This window comes from Thamnophis elegans, chromosome 2, assembly GCF_009769535.1.
Source record: "Thamnophis elegans isolate rThaEle1 chromosome 2, rThaEle1.pri, whole genome shotgun sequence".
In the NCBI taxonomy this organism is placed as follows: domain Eukaryota; kingdom Metazoa; phylum Chordata; class Lepidosauria; order Squamata; family Colubridae; genus Thamnophis; species Thamnophis elegans.
Window position 1 is genome coordinate 49,347,817 of NC_045542.1, and position 12,778 is coordinate 49,360,594.

The 12,778-nt window shown below is 39.6% G+C and overlaps 1 protein-coding gene across 1 annotated transcript; it reads right to left on the bottom strand.

Annotated features, from left to right (window-relative positions):
* Positions 1-463: 463 nt before the first annotated feature.
* Positions 464-12,701, bottom strand: CENPX (centromere protein X). The gene is made up of 5 exons (XM_032208545.1): positions 12,616-12,701; positions 5,066-5,117; positions 4,566-4,619; positions 3,316-3,404; positions 464-3,136 (listed from the first exon to the last, which is right to left on the bottom strand). The coding sequence occupies exons 1-5, from the start codon at positions 12,652-12,654 to the stop codon at positions 3,122-3,124; spliced, it is 249 nt and encodes an 82-aa protein (XP_032064436.1). The 5' UTR covers positions 12,655-12,701; the 3' UTR covers positions 464-3,121.
* Positions 12,702-12,778: the final 77 nt, after the last annotated feature.

A 12,778-nucleotide genomic window follows, 5' to 3' on the forward strand; every position in this document is an offset into this window, starting at 1 on the left:
TATTTATGATACCGTGTTTCCCCGAAAATAAGACAGGATCTTATTTGACCCCCAAAATAAGCACTTGGCCTTATTTTCGGGTAGGTCTGATTATTTTTGAGGTGCAGGAGGAGGCGAGCGTGGGCACCTCATGGCTACTGCTGTGTTGCAATATTTTCGGGAAGGGCTTATTTTCATGGGAGGGCTTATTCTAGCACATAAGCTCTAAAGCCCGATTGGGCTTATTATCCGGGGAGGGCTTATTTTCGGGAAAACAGGGTAGTTGCAGTGTTCCGGGGTCACACAATCCACTTTTGTGATGTGACAAAGAAAATGGGGGAAATCTACTTCACTTAACAACTATGTTACTAACTTAACAACTACAGTGATTCACTTAACTATGGCAAGAAAGGTCATAAAATGGAGCAAAACCCACTGAACAAATGTTTCATTTAGCAATAGAAATTTTGGACTCAATTGTGGTAATAAGTTGAGGATTATCCATACTTAAAAAAAAATAGAAAATCAACTTTGTGAGATTAATTTTCCATGGATAGATGGGGCCAATTCTAGTGGCATTCCCGTTTCTCACCCAGGAGGCAGCAATAGTTTCTATCTGCTTTTTTTCTTTTCTTTCTTTTTTAATTCAATAAGCACATTTGTTTCCTCAATAAGTCATGCTGGTTGTGGAGAAAACAGCAAGTATAGCTATCCCTCTGAAAGTGAGGAGGCAACAGCAAAAAGAGTCACTACATCAAGGTAGGAGGCAGAACTAAAGATTGTAGGACTGGATGTTTTCAGGGAGAACTGCTTTGAGTTTTCCAGCCTTACCCCTACAGATTCAGTGGTGTTACTACACAAGCTATTAGAATTTTTTTAAATGTGTACCATAATTTAGTGAGCTCATCCAGTTGAAACAAAAGTACCAATTCCTCACTGAATAATCCTAAAGATCACATTTAAGTCACATTTAATCCGTTCTAGTCCTGCCTGGGCTAAAATTGGAGTTGTTCTTGGAAAAATCTAAACAAGGACATTTTATTAATTCTACCGGTAGCTGTATACTAGAGAATGATTATAGGCTGTAGAATTGATTGCAATGAATTCATTGTATACATGTATGTTTCTTGAATACCTTCGCCTTGAGTACAGAGCTTCCTGCCTTTGGCAGTGTCCTAGACAGGATTCACATTAATGGTGTCATAAGAAGAAACTGTGTTGGCCATTTGCTCTCCAGGGAATACAAAAATCAAACCAAAGGAAAATGGAGCAAGCACTTTGAGCAATTTGTTTCAATACATGCAATTATATATGTAATAATCACATTGAGGTTGTTAGACAAATATCTTTTTCAATCAAAGTAAGTTTATAGGCTACCAGTAACTAGGGCCTCTTGTCAATGTTTTAAACCCTGGATTACTTTTGATTGCAATTACACTTCCAAACTTGATTATGTGTGTAAGTATAAAGCCAATGTGAAAAACTCTTCTAGTACAGGATCTGGCTTGAATTGGAGGAATCAAAATTAACATCCCCATTTACTCCAGTGGTGGGTTTGTACCGGTTTTACTACCGGTTTGCTCATGCATGTGCATTCTCAGGTGGGTGGGTGGAGCCTCCTGCCTCTGTCACTACTGATTTGGCCAAACCCAGCCAAACCGGGAGCAACCCACCTCTGATTTACTCAAAAGTCACTGGCTAAATTTTGGCTGGTTGATCACCTATTTCTTAACAGATAATATGGTTAATATAATACTTAAATCACATCACACTTGTGTCAGAAGCACCTGCTTCTCAAAATAATTTTGGATACATCAGCATCTCCTTTGTAACTAGTATTAGGTATAGCAGAAACAATGCAAAGCAACAGTAATTTGTTGTAGAAAGAAACACTCTGGAGAACTCCTGTTGACTACTTTAGTTATTACCATTCTTAGTTTAAAGCTAACATGGCAACAGACTCACTATTTCAAATTAATTTCAAGTCATTATCTACACACAAGTATAAAAATCTGAAATGGTGAGTTTGCTACTCCTAGCATTGCTGGATTACAACTTCAGCATGGTTGATGATCAGAGGTAATGATAGCTGTAATCCAACATCCACAAGAGCACAGTTCTTCCTGGTTATGTTCCCTAAGCCCCATTGAATTTAGTGAAGCTTACTTCTGAGTTACTTACTTACTCCTTAAGATACAATTACACTTCTTTTAGACCTGATCTTTCTTTCACAACAAAACCAGATTCATTAGGCTACACCCTGCCTCCATGTGTAAGGTTTACTATTTCACAGCTTTCTCCCCCCTCCCCTGCTGACAGAGGGGCTGGGCCTTGCATGATGTGGGATCCTCACACATGCTGTTTGTTATTCTGCCCCTTTCTGAAAGTTTTTCTTTCGTCCTACAAAGAAGAGGCGGAGTGGGGAGGCCAAACAACTCTTTGAAGATACTTGACTTTCTATGATTAATTGCAACAAGGAGCCCACACAAGGGAGGGAAGTTATTTCTGATTTATTGACGGTTCTTTGTAAGAACAAATTTATAGCAGAGGGAAGCAGCTTCTTAGAGGAATATCAAATGGTTAAAAGGTTCCATGCACTCTTTGATGTCATGGCCCTCTGGAATGTGGGAAAGGGTTGAAGGACAGGCACTGTTTATTCATAAAATAAAGATCAGGTACCTGCCATTGCCACAAATTTGGGGCCAGAAGAGCTTAAGAACTTAGAACTCAGGCCTGGAAGTGACAAGAGGCCTTGATGTGGCCAAGCCTCCCGAGCGTACTCACCCTTTTCACACACCTAGAAGGCGGCACCTGTTTTTCTCATTAGAAAAGTAAAGCCGTTACCTGACTATGAATGGGAATCAGAAGGGCAGGACACAGCTTCAGATAGCCACCATCTGTTCCAAGAATTGTGTTACAAGAAACTCCCAACAAACCCAAAGTTATTTTAGGCAACACTGACAGCCACTAAGCACCCCAAAAGAGATGGCAAACAGAGCTGAGAAGGAAGTTAAGTTGTCATTCCAGGAAGTCAGCACATTTTGTAGGAAATTCCATATTACAAGTCTGTGGTTCATTTTGCTTCTGAGCTCAGCAAGATCATCTTAGTAACGGGAACGTAGATTTTCCACTCATTGAATTTCTAGAAATCCAGAAGCTGTAGAAATTAAGAATTTCAACATAAATAACAGAATTGCCTCAAATTAAATAACAAATCTCAGTTCCATTTGCCCAGGATATTGCTAGTTAAACATCTCCCTGTAAAAGGAGATGAAGATGATTCCTTTTCCCATATCCGTATCCTATGAATTATGGAATCTGAGCTGTTGTACACACCAACTGTGGCAAGATTTTTTCCACGTGTTCCACTTCCACCCTCATTACATCCTCAGTCTGAGCTTGTCGTGCTGCTCGTGCTGATGCTTCTACAAAAGACACAAAACAGGGCAAGCAAAAATAAGTACCGCATTTTTTGGAGTATAAGACGTACCTTCTCCCACCCACCCCCGCCCCCCAAAAAGAAGGTTAAAAATTGGCACGTCTTATACACTGAATACAGCATTTTTGGCCTCCCAAAACCCCACCCTGCAATCCCATTTGGAGGACTGCAAAGTGCTCCTGGGGACTGAGGAGGGAAAAAATGAGTGAAAAATGGGCCCATTTTTTGCAAAAAATGAGGCGTGGAGAGGGTTTGGGAGGCCTGTAGAATGCGACTGGGGAGGGCAAAAACAACTGAAAACGGGCCTGTTTTTCACAAAGTGTTTTTGTCCTCCCAAGCTCCCAGGAGCACTCTACAGGACTTCCAAACTATGCATGCCCCATTTTTTGCAAAAATTGGCCTGTTTTTTGCTTGTTTTTTGCCCTTTTCCAGTCCCCAGGAGCACTACAGACCTCCCAACTCCCAGCTCTATTTTTGCAAAAAAACGGGCCCAACTCCCACCCCATCACATTTTGCCCTTCCTGCTGCCAGGAGCACTTTGCAGGCCTCCCAAACTCTGCATGCCCTGTTTTTTCACAAAAAATGGGGTGTGCAGAGGGTTTGGAAGGCCTACAGAGGGCTCCTGGGGGCCGGGGAGAGCAAAACCTTTTACTCTTGGTGTGTCTTATAGTCCGGTGCATCATTCGAAAAATATGGTAGATGGACTGGGAAAGATGGCAAAAATTGTCATGTAGAAAAGTGTTTTCTTAATGGAAAAGGGTATTTATGTCATCCTTTTCCTTGTTGTCATTATTGTAAAAACAAAACATTATTAGAAAGCAAGTACATGCTCTCTTCATATATATATGACACATGACTAGATAATTCATAAGAGGCAGAGGGATCCTAAGTAGTAACTCACAGATTAAAATTTCTAGGAAATTTCTGGTTTTTATCAGCATGCATACCTATTTAAGCAGTTAATAATGAAGATCAGAAATCAATTCTGGGATCGGAATAAAATGAGATTTATGAGTGATACACTTGCTTCTGCTAAAAATATCAAGCAGTGTATAAGGCGGCTGGAACTTAATTGTACAAGAAAACGTTAAGATTCCACTGGTCCTGTCCCACTCCTCTTATGACTCAGTCCAGTTTAATTACTCACCTTGAACAAATATTTTAAGCATTTCAGCCATCAGCAACACAGCATCACCACTGGCTGAAAGAGAAAGAACATTCCTATGAGACCATGTCTAAGTATCACCATTCCCCATACTCATTCATGCACATGCAACCCTGGAACCCATGCACCACGACTATTTTTCAGTTATTTCTCATGTTCCAGGGCACGGTCTCGCCACAGAAACATTTGGGAAGATGTCCAGCAGCAGTTAGCAATAGCAGTTAGACTTATATACTGCTTCACAGGGCTTTCAGCCCTCTCTAAGCAGTTTACAGAGTCGGCATTTTGCCCCCACAATCTGGGTCCTCATTTTACCCACCTCGGAAGGATGGAAGGCTGAGTCAACCCTGAGCCGGTGAGATTTGAACCGCCGAGCTGCAGAACTAGCAGTCAGCTGAAGTGGCTGCAGTACTGCACCCTAACCACTGTGCCACCTCGGCTCCAGTTGGCCTCTTTACGGAGTCAGAAGGGGAAACAATTACCTCGCGTTCTGTCATCTTTGAAGTGGAGCTGGAGCACTTTGTTCACGATCTCCTGCACAGAAAGGGATTCGGTCAAGAAGTGTTAATGGAGAAAAAGTGAATCTCCTATCTTTCAATTTCAAAAAGCTACTCAATAAGTAAAGTAATATATTTTAGGTCAGCCTCTATTGGCATAGGAATACATCAAAAGAAACTGACCAAATATATTACCAGGTTTAGCAATAGCAATAGCACTTAAGACTTATATCCCGCTTCATAGTGCTTTTAAGCTGTTTACAGAGTCAGCATATTGCCCCCAAAGATCTGGGTCCTCATTTTACCCACCTCGGAAGGCTGAGTCAACCTTGAGCTTGGTGAGATTCAATCTGCTGAACTGCTGGCAGCCAGTGATCAGCAGAAGTAGTCTGCAGTACTGCACTCTAACCACTGCACCACCTTGGCTCTTTTTAAAATCTTATTCTCTTGAGAGCAAGAGGGTATCAACTATTGAAGCCTTCATACCTATACAGAATGAAGGTCCCATCATCCACCCTTCTTCTGGTTGCTTTGGCCAAACTCTTAATTACATCATTCATTTCTACCAGCTATCCTACCTGTTTACAATTACTTATTTCAATGAAGACTATTCCTTGTTTTTTAAAAAAATTCTTTCTTTCTGGGTTTTCTGGCAATGATAGAAAGCCAATAAAGTACATTGTTAGGCATTTTCCATTATTCCTACCGACAAAGTTGGTTTCTTTGGGGTGGGGAGTAAAGGCATACAAAACAGGTTTCTTTCATCTCAGTAAATAGGAAAATATTTAGAGGAAAATAGAGCTAAATGTATTAAATGACCTTTAGCTGATTATTGTCAAGTATCACATAACCAATATCTTAATATGCACACCTTGGGGAGAAACCTCTTATAGTTTAAAAGCAAAACAACCCTCCTTTATCTTTGTTTTCTATTCTAACTAGAACAAACAATTCAACTTCAAAAAAATGTAATATATTATTACTATTCTCTAATCAACACATTTAGTGTTACACTATTAAAACTGGCTGCAACCCACTGGTTTGGCTGGGACAACTATTATTTTGTTTGTCATCTTCAAGAGCTATCTCCCATTAAAGGAGCATTTGTCTCAACTTCAAAGCTGTTGGACTTTATGCATTTTATAGTGCCTAACAACTTCTAAGAATTTAACACAGTAAATCTTATAGATACATCTACTAGGTAATGAATTCAATGAGCTTTCTCTTGGATAAGGGGATATAAACATATATCTTCCCTAGGTACACAGCTGTTCCTTTGAGTTAAAAACCCATACTATTTCTGAATTTTGAGCTCTAAACCAATAAATTACTGATTAAGGCAGAAAGTAAGTTCACATGTATCAGACTTTTTTTAGGTTGGGGGTTTTAAGTGATACAATAATATCAAAGTCAGTACATCAAAACTCAGATACTAGCAATTCTGCATTCCACATAACATACAGTAGCGATATAGCAACTTTTGATAAGAGACACAAAATATACAAGAAAACAAACGTGATGGCAAAAATATGAATTTGTATTCAAAAAGACAAGCTGCATTTTTATTCTAAAACTGAATAGCCAGAACACTACAATTCAGTAATTGCAATTCTAGCAACTGAACAAACGGGTATATGAATCCATGTATGATATATAGCAACTATTTTAAACAGAAATTGATACTAAAAGTTTACATGTAATGGACATGGATAACCTATTAATTAAGTTCTGTTATTGGTTTACCACTTAATCAAACCTCACCCTAAAAATTCTTGTTTAGAAGATCAACACACTGATGGAAATAATTCCATGAATTGGTCTTCTGGGGAATTAATGGTGAATTGAAGATGAATGCTTGAAAAGCAGGATGGAATGAAGAGCTGCCAAGTAGAACAGTTTTTTGTAATTCCTCTCCAGACAAGAGGATTTGAGACGGCCCATAAGTGCTCCAGACAATTGCACTTTGCAGGCCATTGGTGAGTTTAGAGCTTTGAGAGGTGAGGGAATAACCATCTTAATCAAACCACAGTCAGGACCTTTGAAACTATACTGAGTTCATGTACTTTATTTTAATCACTTTTGGAAATATCTTGTTAACAGTTTTTCAGCTGTTAGGAACTTTGGGATCAATATGTTTTACAGAACTGAGTGAGTTCCTTCAATCCTTACCGAAAGAAGTTATTAAGGACAAAAATTAAGGAATAAATAGTATAAGAGTGGTTAAAATTTTGATTTTAACAAGTTTCAAGTCGCTATGGGTCCAGATAAATTTGAAATAGCATTTTAGAATTAATTAATTAATTAATTAAGGTGGCACAGTGGTTAAATGCAGCACTGCAGGCTACTGCTAGATCAGCAGGTCAGCGGTTCAAATCTCACCGGCTCAGGGTTGACTCAGCCTTCCATCCTTCCGAGGTGGGTAAAATGAGGACCCAGATTGTTGGGGGCAATATGCTGACTCTCTGTAAACCGCTTAGAGAGGCCTGAAAGGCCTATGAAGCGGTATATAAGTCTACTGCTATTGCTATTGCTATAATTATAAAGACCTATGCTCTTAGGAAAATATAATTTTAAATTCTATAAAAAATGAAAATGACTAAAAATTGGGCATTAAAGGAAAACAGATGAAACATTACAATTATAGAAGAACACTCACATTTGACTTACAAATAAAGAATGAAGCAAAATATTTTAACATTGGACATACTAAAATATTTTGAACAATGAACCTATAAGTTACCCGTATATACTCGAGTATAGGCCGACCCGAATATAGCCGAGGCACCTAATTTTACCACAAAAAACTGGAAAAGTTATTGACTCGAGTATAAGCCTAGGGTGGGAAATGCAGCAGCTACCGGTAAATTTCAAAAATAAAAATAGATACCAATAATGTTTTTGAATATTTATTTCAAAGAAAAACAGTAAACTAGCGGTGTATTCAATGAAATACTTCACTCACCTCATGATGCTGATGTCCCGCTATGATGATGATGTCCCGTGCAGCCGCGGGAGCGATGTCCCGCCTCCTATGACACCGGCACAGTGATTCCTATCATTGGATCACTGTACCAGAGGAGGTGGGACATCGCTATGTGGCTGCTTGCCATAACAAGAGGAGGTGGGACATCGTTGCAGAGCGGCAGGAGGGGGAGGAAGGGGAATCGTAAGACAGCCCTGCATTACATTAGAACGTGAGGAGGGGGGATGGTGCGGTGCGCGCTGCGCGGCAAACTGACACAGAGGGAGGGGAAACTCACAGGGGCACTGGGCCATTCACGAGTGTCACCCAGCGGCATGGCCCCGCCAAGGTGGCGCAGTGGTTAAATGCAGCACTGCAGGCTACTGCTAGATCAGCAGGTCAGCGGTTCAAATCTCACCGGCTCAGGGTTGACTCAGCCTTCCATCCTTCCGAGGTGGGTAAAATGAGGACCCAGATTGTTGGGGGCAATATGCTGACTCTCTGTAAACCGCTTAGAGAGGCCTGAAAGGCCTATGAAGCGGTATATAAGTCTACTGCTATTGCTATATTCTCCTCCATTTCGGGCAAATTTTTCACTGACTCGAGTATAAGCCGAGGCGGCTTTTTTCAGCCCAAAAAGTGGGCTGAAAAACTAGGCTTATACTCGAGTATATACAGTAACTTTCAGAGTGTCTGCCTCTACAGATACACTATTTTTAAAAAATGCTATGTAAGAGGTTTGACCTGACAAGATTGAGACTGATTTGAAAGTGGATTTAAAAATGATAGGCTACAGGAATAACATAGAAAAAGATGTTACACTGGATATACAAAAGATGCTGATGTTTTAATAATTAAAAGGATTATACAAATAACAAACGGACAAGGATAATTTTCCTATACTAGATTTACAAAAGAGGCATGTTAAGGCTCTGAATAATTTTGTGGGAAGGGCAAGTATTGAAAAGAAATCAAGTTCTTCGACACTGTTGAGGGGGTAGAGATCAAGATTGATAGAAGTAAAAGTAGGAAATACAAAGTTAGTGTATTTGATCAAGGCTAAAATAGATATCCTTCCTCTGGTAACCCTTAATGGACATCTGCTGATATCAGGACTGAAATGACAAGGTTTTATGAATGTGTTTACAGGTAAGAGATAGGATATAGATTTTATAAAAATGGGAAAGAAGAGATTATTTATTGTATTTTAAAAGAAAATTATTTATTTTTGCTGTGATAAAAGGGTGAAGTTACTTTTTAATTTATTTTGTTTTTTAATTATATTCCTTTCTCATTTTTTAAACATTTTAATCTATTCTGCACCTTTTATTTTTACTTTTTACTGTTAGTTTTTATTGTTGTAAATTGTAATCTTTAATAAAATTACCATTAAAAAATAATTCTATGAAGTATAAAGAGAACTAAAAGTTTATAAGCATAGTGAGAAAAAACTAGAAAGAACGGAACAATTAAAGAAGTTCAAATGAATTAGTAGCAATTGTTAAATAACTGATTGGCAAAGAGATGGGGAAAAAAGTGTATTTTCAAGCACACCTAATTTGCTATTCTGCTCACTTTTACTCAGATCACATATTTATATAATATACAAATGTACACAATACAAAAGCTATTGAAGTAATAATTCTTAACAAAAAATATCCAAACAACTACCAAGTTTAGAGAATTTTTTTAAAAAATTTTTTTCCTCTTGCTCATGTCAGGGATAAGCTGTATTATTCACTTCAAACATTCTTTCTATACCATTTCTTCAACCTGTTGAAGGTTGGGTTTTAGGGAGGGATGAAAGGAATTATTTGTGACAAATAAGTTTCATAGGCTTATCCTAATCAGAATAGGAGGAGCACATTATCTTTTTTTTCTTAAGTTTTTTAAAATTTCCCTTCCATGAAAGAAAAAAAAGTGCTCTGCCAGCTCTAGAGATGGGTACTTTTGTCTTCCTATTCATGCAATTGTATATCAAGTCAGACTATTAGTAAACCAAATTCAATATTATGTATCCTGCCTAGCAGGTTTCTAAGATTTCAGATCTTTTGAAGTTGTTCTTGCCAGCAACACTTTACAAAGAAGTTGGGATTTGTCTCCTAGAACTTTGGACTTGGGCTTAGGCATACTTAATCAATATAAAATTGAGCTATAAAACTGGGCTAATTAAAAATGCATTCAATTAGGCTTTTGAAGTAATTTTTTTAAAACACATCTTTTGTACAAAAGAAGGAAGCACATTTGTATTCTACTGCAGGCTTAATACGAAACAAAATAGGAAATGAATGAAGCTCTAGTGCTATCTGCTGTATTAGTCTAGAATTGCTCCAAAGAATTGCATTAATTCAACATCTAACATTCACTTGAAGAAACATTAAACATTTGTGTGTCTTTTAAAATGCATTTTGGGAAAAAGAGTTATTAATATACAGCTTCAGTAGTTGAGTGAAATTTATTCAGTACTCCGATAGCATTTTACTCCAAAGTGAATTCAACTTCTATATACATTTCCTCGCCTCTTTTAGTAGTCCATCCCCATCTTTATTACTTTACTATCTTGACCACACTGTCATCCTATTAGATAGTGATGAAATTCAATTTTTTACTACCGGTTCTGTGGGCATGGCTTGATGGGCGTGGCAGGGGAAGGATATTGCAAAATTTTCATTCCCACCCCACTCTAGGGCCAGCCAGAGGTGGTATTTACTAGTTCTCCGAACTACCGTATATACTCGAGTATAGGCCGACCCGAATATAAGCCGAGGCACCTAATTTTACCACAAAAAACTGGAAAAGTTATTGACTCGAGTATAAGCCTAGGGTGGGAAATGCAGCAGCTACCGGTAAATTTCAAAAATAAAAATAGATACCAATAATGTTTTTGAATATTTATTTCAAAGAAAAACAGTAACTAGCGTGTATTCAATGAAATACTTCACTCACCTCATGATGCTGATGTCCCGCTGTGATGATGATGTCCCGTGCAGCCGCGGGGAGCGATGTCCCGCCTCCTATGACACACGGCACAGTGATTCCTATCATTGGATCACTGTACCAGAGGAGGTGGGACATCGCTATGTGGCTGCTTGCCATAACAAGGAGGAGGTGGGACATCGTTGCAGAGCGGCAGGAGGGGGAGGAAGGGGAATCGTAAGACAGCCCTGCATTACATTAGAACGTGAGGAGGGGGGATGGTGCGGTGCGCGCTGCGCGGCAAACTGACACAGAGGGAGGGGAAACTCACAGGGGCACTGGGCCATTCACGAGTGTCACCCAGCGGCATGGCCCCGCCCCTTTTTCTCCTCCATTTCGGGCAAATTTTTCACTGATTCGAGTATAAGCCGAGGCGGCTTTTTTCAGCCCAAAAAGTGGGCTGAAAAACTAGGCTTATACTCGAGTATATACAGTAATCAAAATTTCTGCTATCAGTTCTCCAGAACCTGTCCGAACCTGCTGAATTTCACCCCTGCCTTTCCTAATCCATAGTATTTAGTCTTCTAGTACTAAATTTTTAAGCAAACTCTTATCCTGAGGACTTTGGATGCTGTTTTTTAATCACATTTTAAATTTTTGTTTGATTTTATAGGCAATATTCCAGTTTCAATATTGTGATCTCCTCTTTCCCTCAGTTCAACAGTATACTTTATCTTTTATTAAATCCCATGTATTATTCAAAGTTAAGTCTGGGGCTGTTCTTTTCTAATCAAAGTTGTCATCCGTTTTGCACATCATGATTTATATCTAATTACGTGTTCATAGCTTGCTCTTATGCAACAAAGACAGTTCCAAGGTACAGCGCGCAGTATAAAGTTGTGTACTATCCTATCGGCGTAACAACTAACAAAAGCGCCTTCGCGTTATAATGTAAAGCTAGTGCAAATACATTATGATGAATAAGCAGCCCTAGATTATTTCGCAATAATAGCAATAATAAACATTTAGTAAACTTGTCCGTACACGGTATTAGGGGTCGCAAAACAAGAGATTTTTTTATTAGAATTTGTAGAGATCTGAAGAGATCACCTTCGGTGCCCCCACTCCAGGATACCAGAGAGAGACTCGATTTAATTTTATAGCCCAACTTAAATCTATTTCTAGCTTGTACTTTATAGGCGCCGCCTCAATCGTCTTTATCTCCTGGGCATTTCCTCCAAGAGTCCTCTCATTCTTGCTTTTCAGCCAGCGGGACCCTCCATTTCTTCTCCACCCACCAACTCGGACCAATTCCTACTACACAGACTCCATTCCCACGACTGCCAATGGATCGGTCAATTCCTGCCTCGGTTCTAATTACAGCCTCCGTCCTGCCGGATCCCCGAACCTTAAAACACATCTGCTTTTGCAGCAACACTTCACCCGCCACTGGGACAGCTGCTGCTCTGCATGGAAGCCTCCGGTCATTCCCACGTTACGTCTCCCGTTACATCCTGGTACGGGCAAAACTTCCAATTGCTAGCGCCTCTTTCCCTTTTCCTTTCTCGCCCATCTTAAATCCTAACCTAGAACGTCCAAGCTGAACTCGTTGTTGTTGTTTCCCCACTGTTCGTTTTTCTCGGCCCATTTCCCTAACCTTTTTGAAGCCTCCCGCGCACTCTTCCCTCGTCTCCATTTCACACTGCCTTCCCTGGGTTAGATTTGGCGCTCAGAACACCCGCGTGGCGTGCTGGGAAATGTAGTTCCTGAAGTCCCACCCTCAAGCGTTTACTTCCGGAGAAGAAGCGGGGGTGGGGTGG

Bases quoted from the DNA above. Each gene is read 5' to 3' on its own strand.
- CENPX (XM_032208545.1), bottom strand. From the start codon at position 12,654: ATGGAGACGAGGGAAGAGTGCGCGGGAGGCTTCAAAAAG. The intron at 5,118-12,615 runs GTTAGGGAAATG...CTTTCTGTGCAG, and splicing joins GCGCGGGAGGCTTCAAAAAG to GAGATCGTGAACAAAGTGCT. The intron at 4,620-5,065 runs GTAATTGTTTCC...TTTCTCTTTCAG, and splicing joins CAAAGATGACAGAACGCGAG to CCAGTGGTGATGCTGTGTTG.